Here is a 12,649-nt window from a genome sequence, read left to right as displayed (position 1 = left end):
CCCTAACATCTCCCCAGTCAGTAACTCTCAGGCCAACTCCCCCTCCCCCCTGCCCCCAGCCAAAGCTGCTGGCTTCTTCAGAGCCCTCTGTGGAAATCCATCTCCTCACCGACGTGCTTGGGATCAGAGAACCACAGGTGCTGGGCAGGGCCGGGGCGGATGGGCTGCTGCCCCACATTGCTAACATGTCATTAGTATGTCCAGTCCCCCTCCCCCCATGCCTGGCATGTAGGGACATGGCCCTTCCCTGCCCCTGGCTCCTGAGTGACACATCTGATTTCAGCTCTCTTGCTCTCAGTTTAGGTTTTCAAGCCATGGGTTCCTGCAGGCTCCCCGCGCGCTACCCGCCTCGCCCCCCGCCCCCTGCCCCAGCCAAATCTTCTAACAAAGGAGTGGCCTGGCGTGAAGGTTCAAGTTCTAGTCCTAGCACTGCAGCCAGCCTTGCTCCTTGCACGGTCCTTCTCACTGCCTGCACTTAAAAATGACATTCTGCAGATTGTATTTGTTCAACTTTCTTTAAGGGTTTAAGGCACACTCTGGGAAATACAGTGCGAGTGTTCCTTCTCGTCTGCCTCTTGACGGTGTCTGTCATTGTTCTCTAAACTCAACCAGACTCCCATTCTACTCCAAAGCAGCCCTGGCTGCCTAGCCTCCTCTCTCACCTTTGTACACTAGCATTTCTCCCGTTTCATCTTTCCGTATTCTTACTCGCCTTTCATCGTTTCCTTTTCCTCACATTGGTGCCTTTGCACCTGCCCTGTGCTTGCACCATATTACCAGATTCCCTGAGCTCTTAAAACCTTCAGGAATGCCCCAGCCACCCTCAGCTCTGACCAGGAGCCAGCAGCCAGCAGCCAGCAGCCATGCCCCCACAACCATTTCTGTGCCATGGCTTTGTGAACTCCGAACAGCTGAAGCCCAACAGGCTTGCTCTCCCTTGGCCTCAGGGTTGCGCCTAGAAACCTCTTTTTTGTGGGGGGCAGAGACCACACGACTGGGTCCGAGCGACGGGCTCGGCTGTCATTGAACCTGTGGCTCCTCTGGCCAGTCAGCCCTGGGCCGCAGCCCTCACCGTGCGCCAGGGGTCTTCCCGCAACTCCTCCGATGGCTCTCTTGGCTGCTTCTCTCATCCCGGCTTAACCCCAGCACCTGCTGGAGAATGAGCACTGCACCTTCGATTGTGTAGCCATTTCCGCCACAAGTCCTGACAGGCCAGATCTGACTCTGCTCTCCTTTTGTTTGGCAGCTCTTTTGTGACAGGGACGGCTTGTTGTGGGCACTTCTCACCCCTAAGAATCTGGGACCTCAACAGGTAAGAGATTCCTGAGCCCACCATGGCCTGCAGAGGGGGTGGGGCTGGGGCTGCTGGGGAGGCCGTGGGGAGAGCTGGCTGGGCCAGCCGCTGCTGCAGCGGGCTGCTGGGCGGTCCAGGAGGAGGCCGTGAGGAACCCCTGCCCCGGAACCCGCTGACAGCCTCTGCTGTGGCACCTTCTCCCATGGCAGCGTTCCGTTAGCTTGAGTCGACTGTCAAAGTAATTTATCATGGGTGAATAATCCCAGGTAAAATTTAGGATAACAACAATTTGGACTTGTGGTACTTTTTCTCCAAGGAGTGCCTCTGTGGCACTATCCTCAGAGATGATTTTTCTAAAATAAAGAAATTTTGGAAGTGGTCTGCAGATCCAAAAAAGAATTATACAGAACAGTTACAATACATCCAGATTTTATGTATAATTCTCTGCCTTGGCAGGCTTGACACATTCCCATCTGATTATCTGCCATTCTGTTTGGTTTTTAAAAACTTTTTGTTTTGAAATTATAGATTCATAGGAAGCTATAAAAAACAGGACAGCAATGTACCTGTGTAACGTCTTACTCAGTATAATATCAGAACCAGGAAATTGACATCAGTGCGGTGCGTAAACCTTTATTCGGGTTCTGGCTGCGTGTGTTTGTGTGCGTACATGCACAGGTGTAGCTCTTTGCAGTGTTACTCATGCGTGCAGATTCAGGTGCCACAATCAAGAGAGAGAACTGTTTGTTCCCTCAGCACAAAGATCCCTCCTCTATCCTTTATTGTCATACCCACTCTCCGCACCCTCTGTGGCATTTAGTATTGTCACTACTTTTTTTGCATCAAGAATTCTTCACCTTGCCCCAGGCACCTACTTCCTGGTTTTCAGTGCCCTAATTAGCGATGGGGGTGTGCTCGTCTTGCCCTTTTCCTGCCTCAGTTGCTTTAGCTTGTCTTCTCCTTTTCTCTCCATCTCCCCAGGAAAGTGTTAGCCATATCTTTTTATATTTCTATTTTAAATATCCATTGTGTTGTCAGTCTTTTCAAATGATTTTTTTTATAACACATGAGATACTTTAATTAATGCTCTTAATGATCATCCAACTGCAGGAATAGGGAACTCACAACTTCACCAAGTACCGCATCGCATCTTTGGGTAGCCCTGGGAGTGGGACTGCCTGCCCTTCGGGAGGGTGGATCTGCTTCCTGGAGGTGTGATCCTGGCAGGAAGCAAGTTGAACCTGTCCTCTGAAGACGGGCCTTTAGATTTCAGAAAACTTTTGCCAGTGAAAGTCATCCCCATGGCTCAGTCTGCCCAACTCCTGCTACTGGCAGCTCCTTGCGTCTGAATGGGGCTGAGGAGGAAGGAGCAGTAAGGAGTGAGAGGAGGCCGTGAGGAGTTCCCGAGGGAGCACAGGCTGGGAGGTCGGACACACCTGGCTTCCAGAGCGGACTCTGCTGCTTATTAATTCTATGACCTGGGGCGAGGCCTCTCTCTGCCTCAGTTTCCACACTTGTAAATGGGATTGACTATCCCTATGTAACAGAGCCAGTATGAAGAAAGCACACACACAGTACCTGTCACCATGGAGGCAGTCACCCACGCTAAGCTGCCTTCTCCCCTCTCCTCCTCCCCATCCACAGCTGTCTTCCACACGGGTGCCATGGGGTTTGTGGGGGCTCACCCTTTTGGTCCTCTAAATATCTGTGGCCTATGACCAGTGGAGGCGGGGCTGAGCCTGCTGACTTCATGGCATAGAAAAGGCTCTTGACAGTAAGGGTGTACGTCACAAAAAGGGGCATTTCTGCTGAAGGTCAGTTTTATTTGAAATCATGTAGCTGGACCTAGTCTGGCATCATCACTGGCCTGGGTTCAGGATGGAGGACAGGCCAGCAGGGTGGGGGGTGCACTGCCGTGGCCCAGCTTTATCTCGAAGGTGCAGTAATGTTGAAGTGGCCTCTTCCCTGTGCTTGCCTTGGCAGGTCTGCCTGGGCACAGGTTTATGATCAGGGTGGGGTTCCAAGGCACCAACCCTTGAACGGCGTTCATTCCCTTATGAGATCCCTTACCTGCATTAACCCCAGACACTGGGTTTTCACAGAGCCCAGAACGAACCCGAATGAGAGTCGGCACAAGGTGGCGGGTACGATCCTCACTGGAGCCAGACAAGACAAAGCCACAGCACCCTCTGGCCAGCCTGTGGCAGGGCTGCCCTGGGTGTCACTTGGCATTGCCTTCGCTCCCACCCCCAGACTCCCTCCTCCCCACTGAGAGGAGCCGGGCTTTGTTTAAATGTCTCTCCTGGCCCCCGAGGAGTGTGGAGGACCAAGTGGTGCAGGGTTCAAGGGAAAGATGCCCTGGTGGAGGCATCTCCTTTTGGTGGGAGGAAACGGACGGACAGGAGGACTGTCTGTAGCTGTCTTTCCCAGAGAAGCCTGAGCAGATAATAAAGCCATGTAGAAAATAGGATTAAGGTAATGAACAGGCAGGACCGAGTTTGATCTTTCAATAACGCCAAAGCCTGACTGACAGGCCAATCTGGAAGGTGGAGCAACATCGCCGGCAGGACTCCGCAGCCGGGCCACGTACAGTGCTGGGTGGATTCTTTTGCTTTTAACCTGTCACCGCTGAAACTTGAGGAGCACTGAGATTTTCTTTTATGTGTGCACTGACTTGGGGTTGGGGGGAGGAGTACTGAGGGGCAGTTTTGCTCTCAGCATCACCCCTCCAGGGGCTGCCCTTGGGATGAGGGTGGGGGCCGGGATGGTGCTCCCAAGTGTAGGCGCCCTGCTGAGTCCTCAGCCATCTCTGTCCCTCACTACCTGTCCTCAGGCAACCTGGGCTCCTTACAACGCCGGGGACTCCTTTCAAGGTCGCCATGGCTCCCTCGGCCCTTCATTGCATCAGCACCCCTGGAGACTGTTCTTCCCATCAGCTAAGTAAGGGGAGCTCCTGGCTGGAGGTCAGAGGGCAGCTGTGGCACACAGCCTTTGCCTAGATGTCAAGGAACTTGGCTGTCTCCCCGCCCCTCCTCCTCTTCTGCCCTTCTCTCTCCTAGAGCTGTCTACACCAGGCCAAGGGAAAGAAAGAGTCCTTCATCCAGCCTGCAGGGGCCAGCGTGTTCCTGCTTCTGAGGGCTGATGTTCTTCAGGCCCAGTTCCCAGCCCTTAAAGGGCTCCATCTTGACAGACAGTGCCAACAGCCAACCACTGAAGTGTCCTTAGCTAGGCCCTGGGGTCCCATCAGGCCTCAAGGTACTGTGCCCAAGCCATCTTGTTCCTGGGCCTGAGGTCTAGAGGAATCAGGCCGATCTCGTGCTCTCTGTCCACATTTGAGCAGGCCCTTGGCTGGGCCCCAGGTGGGACACCTCCCACCTGCCAGGGGTCCTGGCTGGTCAGACATAGCGCATTCCACCCTCACAGGGCGCAGTAGTCGCCCTGGGGGCAGTGGGCAGCTGGGCAACACGACGAGGAGGCCTGTGATCCCAGACCTGGAGGTGTCGCAGTGGGTCCTGCCAGAGCCCTGAGCCAGCCTGGGAGCTGTCAGGTGGGGAAGCAGGTAGGAGTGGGCTCTGGCGACCTGCTTGTTCTAAGGGACTGAGGATTTGAGTCGTTGGCTAGGCACCATGCTGTGTATGTATGTGACCATGGCATGGCCCCGGCACGCGTCCCCTCCCCTCCCCTCCCCGTTCAGGCCAGGGTCCTTCCCTGTTCTCCACTACTCTCCCACTTCCATCCTAAAGCCCTTAAGCCCCCTTTCCCGATGAAGGCTGGGCAGATGGGCTTCTCACACGTTCGGACAGGTGCCCTGTGTCTTTCCCCTCTGAGCCTTTGCTGCGCCTGCCGCCTGTGCCGGGACGAACCCTTCTCTGCCTCCTGAAACCCTGCCCGCCCGTCAGCATCAGCAGCACTTCTGTCACGAAGCCCGCCCTGACCCTGACCCCCGTGGCTGGAGTCGGTGACTCTTCGAGCACCCACAGGGCCACCTTGTCAGCTACCGTGTGCCCTGGCATGGCTCCCCCTTGGACTGGAAGCTTGTCTTGGGACCCTGAACTGAGCACAGAGCTGAATATCAGGTCGTCTACTGGCGTTTGGAATGACAAGGGCATCTGGCTGCTGCCTGTCGAACCGCCAGTCGTGGGGGCTGGTGTCCTGAGTGCAGGCCGGGCCACTCTGAGGGCACCATTAGTGCCCATCCCGCCCAGGTGTGGCTTTGTCTCTGCCCCAGGGCCTCCGCCTCCACCGGGCAGGGGGCCTGGCCCTCAGTCAGGCTGATTAAGGGAATTGCCCCTCTTTAAAGTACCTGCCTTCTCCTTTGAAAGTATTACTGACAGCATTTTTCATTTTCTTTTTTTCTTTACCTCTTTAAGGAACCCTGTAATTTCTTTCTCTTTCTTTCTTTCTACCCCCCTCTTTCTTTTTTCTTTCTTGTCCCCTCTGTCCCCCTGAACTCTTTGAAATTGGCTCTCTGCCTACTGACACCAAACTGATACTTTGCGTTTCACTTCTCCTTATCCCTTTATGGCAACAGATGTTGAAATTTTGTATCCTTTTATCTGCCCGGCTGCCCCTTCCTGTAATTACGGTCCCCTTGTTAGCAGTACAAAGTGGACTGCCTGGCCTTTGAGCCATTGTGTCTGAACACGTGTGCGCGGGTGGGTGCTGGGGGCCGTGCGCGCACGCAGGCCTGTGAGAGGCAGCGTGCTTGGTGAGGGCCCTTCCCTCTCACCTGGTAGGGCCAGGGCAGGTGCAGCTTTTATGGGCTTCTCCTTGTCTCCCCCACTTCGTGGCTGGGACCTATCCTCCTCGATTCTCCCACTCTCCCTACCGGAGGGCTGGACTAGGACAACCACTCCCTGCTCGAAAGCCGCACAGCGCTCTGCCGCTCGTGGGGTGCTGCCTGCGGAGCAGCGCGCCTGCCGCGGTCTGGAAGCCAGATCTTACCAGCTTGCCGCTCTCACGGACCTAAACCTCTGACTAAACCAGACTGCCAGCCGGGTGCCCCAGGTCCGCACCTTGGTTGTTGCTGGTATTTTACTTGGGCCATCCCCTTCTTTCCTGTCATTGCCTCTCACAGTCCTGTCGCTCACTGAAGAATTACTCAATAGCCAAAAATGTCCTCTGTGCCCTTATGACATTTTCTTTTATCTCCTGGTGCCCACCAGGTCATATACCTTGTATTGTTAGTTGGATATGTGACCAACCTCTCTCCCTTACTGGATTACAAGCTCCTTGAGGACAGGGAATGCATCCTTCGAAGTCACGCTTCACATCTCCGTGCCGTTTCTCTTAAGCACAATGCCTTGTATATAGAAGGAGCTCCATAAATGGTCATTGGTCAAAGAAAGGGAGAGAGAAAAGGATGGGGAGGGAGGGAGGGAGGGAGGAAGGGGCGAAGGAAGGAAGGAAAGAAGGAAGGAAGGAAGGAAGGACGGGAGAGAGGGAAAAACCTCCCACTTTGTTAACAACTATGTTGGGCCCAGCTTATACCTTCAGGCCATTTGTGTCCTGGGAGCCAAACAGATCTAGAGAGGTGAACTGTCACCCTCCCATCCATTTCCACTCCCAAAAGCCCTTGTTGTATGTTGGGATAGTACATGCAAGATGGGGTGACCTCACACCCAAACAGATGCAGGGAGGCGCAACCATAGGCTATCCAGGGAGCATCATTAGGAACCCAGCATGCTAACATTGGCTGTGAAATGGTGCGGGGCCACAGGTGGCTTTTCCGTGGGCTGTGGCTGTGGTGGGGAGCACAAGCAGGCCAGGCAGGGATGAGGGGCTCAGGGGAGGGAGGGGGGAGAGAAGGGAGGAGGTGCTGTTCCTGCCAGGGACTGCCCCACCCCCCTGGACTCTAGCCTGGAACTTGGCCTTTCCAGATCAGACGTCCGGTCTTCAGGGCTAGTACCTACCTTCTGTTAGCTTCCCCCAGAAAGGTCGTCTTGGGTGGGAGGGGCGGTCAGTGTCTTAAATTTTCCTCCTCCTTGACTGCCAGGAAGTTCCTCTCTAGCCTCCCATGTCCCTCCAGCGTGAGTGGAGTTGCTGGGGCAGCAGGGTGGGTTGGGCCAGGGAGAGCTGATTCCCACACCTGATTCCCCTTCAAGGCTCCCTGGGGTGAGGCCCAGGGAGCCAGGCTGCAGGGACGCATCTCCTTCGGGCTGCCCTCTGGGCCTGGCCGTATGCATCGGGCGCACAGGGGCAGCCCCATCTGTCTTTATCTTTCCCTGGGGGAGAGAGAATTGCTGGAGTCCTGCTTGGGGGAGGCTGGCGAGGAGGCCCCCCCAGCCCTCAGTGGCTCCTAAAGGCCTGGGCTTTGTGCGCAGGACTTGGGAGGGAATGGACTTTTTGTCTGGCCTTCTATAGTGACAGACTCGGCCCTTGCTCCCGTCTTGGCCCGGGGCTGTGCGCGGCCGCCCTGTTCCCACACAAGCTGCTCCGACAGCCAAGGCAATGCACCCCTCCCACCCCCCACAGTGGTAGGCCGAGAGGCATTCTTAACATTCTTTCCAGAGAAAAGGGGTGAAACGTCTGAATTTGGGGGTCACCATGTTATACAAATTGCAATCTAATCGTTTTTTACAAGAATACACTTGCAGTAAGAAAAGGAGCTCGGAGGAGGGGCTAAGAGACAGCTTGTTTTGTCCCCCTCTCCCCCAGTTTGGGGCTATTGTCGGCCAGTCTCTCTCCACCACAACAGTTGAGCTAGAGTTTTCTAGCTAAATTGGTCCTGGGGCGGGGGCCACCAAGGGCCCACGATGCCATTTCTGTTTGTTTTCCCAAATCAAAACCCCAGCAGGGCTCCAATGGCACTGCTGGGCCGCTATTGGAAGGGACTGGCCGTTTCCCAGAGCATGGCGTCAGTTTACGCTCTGAACTTAACCCCACGGCCACTGCACAGCAGAGCTTCAAGGGTGCCGGGCCCAGAGGCAAGAGAAATTGTATCTTTTTATTGGCCCATGTAAAGTGTGTGTGGCCATTTCAGAGACTCAGAGAACAGTGCAGCAGAAAGAAAACTCTGAAACCCCGGCCAGGCTGGGCTGGCAGATGAGGGGCTTTCGGGACTTGTCTTGGCCCCAGGGGCTGGTGCTCACTCTTGCCCTTCGGTCTCCCCTAGAGAGGAGGGTTCTGTGTTTCTTACTGCAGACGTTGCAGCATGACGCTCTCCAGTGGTGGCTCAGACTCTGGGGCAGAGGTCCAGGTTGGCCACTTGGTCTGGGTGTGGCCCTGTGCTGCTGACCCTGCCTAGCCAGGGATGCCCAGCACTCATTCCCCTTGAACCCTGGGACCGGGGTGGGCAGGTAGAGCCATGCTGGGCTTCACGCCCCCAATCCCACTGCCTTTCATCTTGTATTCCAAACAGACAAACATGAAATTACTTCTATAGATTAAAGGGGAGAGCTCCTCAGTCATTCCTGAAGGCCTCACTAATGGAGGGGGCAGGGCCCCCAATCTGGAGGGAGAGGGAGGCCTGTGGAGCAAAACAGCCCCTACCTGATACGCACAGGTGTGCATACATGCCCGTGAGAGAAGGAGAGAGAGACCAGCTGTGTTCAGGGCTCTGGCCTGCCCGGGTTGCTGAGTCATGGCTGGTGGCCCATCTGGGAAGGCTGGGCTTGCTGGGAGCCCAGGTCGGTGATCTCCAGGGGCTGCTGATCTGGGGAGAGGGCTTTCTGCCTGATCCTCCTCAGGATTCGTGCCCCCACCCCCCGCAGGTGTATCGTGTTCTACCCCTAGAGAAAGAAGAGCGCTGCCCTAGAAAGGAGGCTGCGGGCGGGGGGTGCTGGCTTAGGGCCTGACCTCCCACCAGACAGCAACGGTGCTCCTTCCTGGGGGTCACCTTGCTGTCCAGGGCTCAAGGGGAAAGGCAGAGAGGGCAGAAGGGAACCCACAGCCGCCTCCTCTATTCCTTCAGGGAAGATGGCGGCTCTACAGGGGAGAAGGGAGGTTGAGGATCAGCATCTCTGTGTGGTGGAAGGACAAGAGCTGAGGGCCACATTCACACGTGACTGGCAGCCGCGTCTGCCTCAACTCTTTGATGAACGTTGCTTGGGCCAAACCTGGGCCGGTGTGACCGCGAAGTCCTCCCACTCCATGCCCAGCCTCTTACCTGCGTGTCCCTCAGAAGTGTCCAAGGCCTTATTCTCTGGCCATGTCATGGAGGAGAGCCCAGCATCTCTTGGGTGAAGCTGAAGAACGGAGTCTGGAGGGTGCCCCTCTTCTCCTTCCTTCCCCCCAGTCATTCCGCAAACTCACTGCTTCTACCCGTCCCCTGGCCACAGGGATTAGCGGGTGCACTTGATGTTGAGGGGTAGTTGCTAGGGCCAGGAGGCCCCCCTACATGGTTGCTAGGGGTCTGGCATTGGGCGAGGGGTCTGCCCACTGCCGCGGTCACGGAGGGAATTACACAGTCACAAAGAAATTGTTCTTCTCAGTAATCTGCTCTCGGCCACCGGGAGGGGCGCGGGTGGGGGAGCAAGCTGGAGCCCAGCAGGCTGGGGGCTGTGATCACAGAGGCGTGCTCGCCCCGGGCTGGGGGCCAGCCCGGCCGGGAACACCAGGGACCAGCCCGCTAAGCTGCTTTCTCAGCGATTTCTCTCCCCAGACACAAAGGTGTTTACTTGTTTTAACATCTCCTGGGACTCCCCTTCTCCCTTTGTGTGGTCTTTATCCCCAATGAGGTTTGAGCCCCAGATTACAGGCGGGAATTAAGGCATTGGACTCAGGCAGCTCAGAACTGCATGACCTGCAGGATCAAGGAGTATAAAGTAACCAAATGTGTGTGTGAGAGCGAGGGGGGCCGACCCCTTCAGCAAGGCCCATTCATCGTCCTGAGGAGGAGAGGCTGGGTGGTGGGTGGCCTGCATGCAGGTGTGATGGCGGGGCTGCCGGCGGCTGATTGAGGCGTTTAGTTGCGGGGAGGGACTGAGAACACGGTACAAGGGGAGGGAGTCTTGGGCATCTCCCCTTTTGCCCCCGCCCCTTCTAAGGGAGTCTAATTCTAGCTCAGGAAGGAGAGCTGTATTTCCTCAGGGACTGATGCCGTTTGGAGGTCCAGAACGTGGAAGTCATCAGTGAATCTGTGCGGGCCAAGCTGGGACGGTGGCTCATCCTCTGCCCTTCCTCTTTCCAGTGGGCAGCTGATGACGCACCTGGGTAGCGACTTTCCCCCTGGGGCTGGGGTGCTGGACCTCATGTACGAGTCCCCTTCCACACTGCTGTCCTGTGGCTATGACACCTATGTTCGATACTGGGACCTCCGAGCCAGTGTCAGGTGAGTGTGCCGGGCAGGAGGACAGATGGTGGGAGCCCTGTGCCAGTCCCGGTAGGAGAAGGTACAGAAACTCCACATCAGGGGCAGCCAGCAAGGTAAGACCAAGCTTAGACTCCTCGCCTTGGGCAGCCCTGGCCTCGAGGCCTTGGAGGCCGTAGGCGCCAGGCCCTGGTAAGAGCCTTGGCCGCTGTCAGGGTGCCGCCCTCCGCATCCTGCCCCAGCCTTTCTTGAGGCCCTTCCACCTCTCTAGGGCCCTGTAAGTCCTGTGGCACGGAGTCAGCTGTGTGAAACACAAACGAGGGCATAGTCTACTCCGGGGTCTGGGGCTTGGTGAGAAAGAGCGCTTTACTGAGGAGGCGTTCCCCCATTAAAGCTGGTTGTTAGAGAATTTGGTGATTCAGCTTCTCTCTCTCCCAGCCAGAACGGGGAGGTGGGGGTGGAGGTGGAAGGTACCTGAAGCTCCTCCCGCATCTCCCCGTCCTGCACAGGAAGTGTGTCATGGAGTGGGAGGAGCCCCACGACAGCACCCTGTACTGCTTGCAGACAGATGGGAACCACTTGCTGGCCACAGGTTCCTCCTACTACGGCGTCGTGCGACTTTGGGACCGGCGCCAAAGGGCCTGCCTACATGTAAGCATCCCACCCACCTCACTCCCCCCAAAACCCAGGACTCATTCCTACAGGCTGCACCCGGGAGTGGGTGGGCCTGGGAATCCTGGTTTTGGGCTCCCCCTACCCTGGGCCACTCCTGCCAGCCTTGCGCGCCCCCTTGCAGGCCTTCCCGCTGACGTCGACACCCCAGAGCAGCCCTGTCTACTGCCTGCGCTTCACCACCAAGCATCTCTACGCTGCACTGGCTTACAACCTCCACGTTCTGGACTTTCAAAACCCGTGACAGTCAGGGCCACCCCAGCCTGTGGGCCAGGAAAGCCAGCTACTCAGGGACCTATCCTGCTCGGAGGGTGCAGCGATAACTCCTTCCCACCCCCGTGCCTGTGCTCCCAGACCTGCGACCACAGTGCTCAGGCCCTTAAGCTAAAGGCTGCTGACTCCTGGGGACCTGGGTAACCCAGAGGCATGGTCTCTCCCAAGAACCATTTGGAGAGAAGGGACCTGCTGCTTTGGGAGAGTGAAGCTGAACCCACTGAGCCTTGCTTTCCTGTTGGCCAGAGCAAGGATCTGGCCTGCAGAGGCACCCCCAGTACCCCTCCGCTCCTCGGAGCCAGGATAGCTTAGAGGGAGGTGCGGTGCTCCGGCCTTTCCAGTGGTCTCATTGCGTCCTTGCCCTGGAAGGAGGGCTGAGGCTGCCAGTGCCCCTGCTGGCACCAGCGCCCCCCCTCCTCAGTCAGACCCCGCCCTGGATCAAGCTTTTGGGGCTAAAGACTCATTCCTGGGGCACTGTGGCCTGGTCTTCCTTTGACACCAAGAAAGGACAAAGGAAACCCAGCAGTTTTGAGTTCTAAGCCATCCCAGCCTCAGGCCGGCTGTTGAGTCGTGCTACAATGTTCATTTTTGTAAAAATAAAGCTTAATTGTTCACAGACCTGGTTCCTCACTGGCCGGGGACTCCTGGGAGGCCCCAAGGAGAGGGGACAACAGATTCAAATTTAGAGATGTGCATGCTGGGGAAAGGGTAAGACCAGTCTCGAGGCTCAGTGTCCCAAAGAACAAAGGTTTCTTTCTTTTTCAGGACACCCCCTCATTGACCATATACCCCTTTGGCCCTGCTGGTGGGGTGGGTGTCACCTGGAGGGTATGGAGAGGGGACCATCAGAGGCTCAGGCGGTGTCCATCTGCGGTGACCCTTCCTTACTCCAGCCTGACACGCACATGCTCTTTACAAGGGAACCACGCTTATTCTGGCTTTTCACCCACAGTGTCTTCGCATCCTAAGCTCCATGTTCGAGGTTTCTGCATTTTAAAATAAAAACTTCTCCCTCACCCACCCGTATCTTAGGGAGTTCCTCTGGGCCACGTCTGCAAGCCCAGTTGTCTTCTGAGTTTATGCAAACAGGCTGGGGAAGATGCTAGCCCTCCGCAGCTGGGTCAGGGTCCCCTCACCTGCTTCGCCATCTAAGGCCCACA

General features: G+C 56.4%; 1 protein-coding gene across 1 annotated transcript in view; it reads left to right on the top strand.

Moving 5' to 3' along the window:
- The window catches only part of FBXW4 (F-box and WD repeat domain containing 4), a 72,494-nt gene extending 60,389 nt beyond the window's left edge, over positions 1-12,105 (top strand). The window contains exons 6-9 of the mRNA XM_054581398.1: positions 1,247-1,312; positions 10,425-10,565; positions 11,054-11,195; positions 11,341-12,105. Of these exons, the coding sequence (XP_054437373.1) occupies positions 1,247-1,312; positions 10,425-10,565; positions 11,054-11,195; positions 11,341-11,460 (469 nt within the window). The 3' untranslated portion in view covers positions 11,461-12,105. The remainder of the gene's footprint in view (positions 1-1,246; positions 1,313-10,424; positions 10,566-11,053; positions 11,196-11,340) is intronic.
- The last annotated feature ends 544 nt before the right edge of the window (positions 12,106-12,649 follow it).

Source organism: Pteronotus mesoamericanus, unplaced genomic scaffold (assembly GCF_021234165.1).
Source record: "Pteronotus mesoamericanus isolate MK-2021 breed Mesoamerican mustached bat unplaced genomic scaffold, CSHL_Meso_final contig_657, whole genome shotgun sequence".
Lineage (NCBI taxonomy): Eukaryota > Metazoa > Chordata > Mammalia > Chiroptera > Mormoopidae > Pteronotus > Pteronotus mesoamericanus.
Note: the sequence above shows the minus strand (reverse complement) of the source record. Positions and strands in the feature narration are given on the sequence as shown.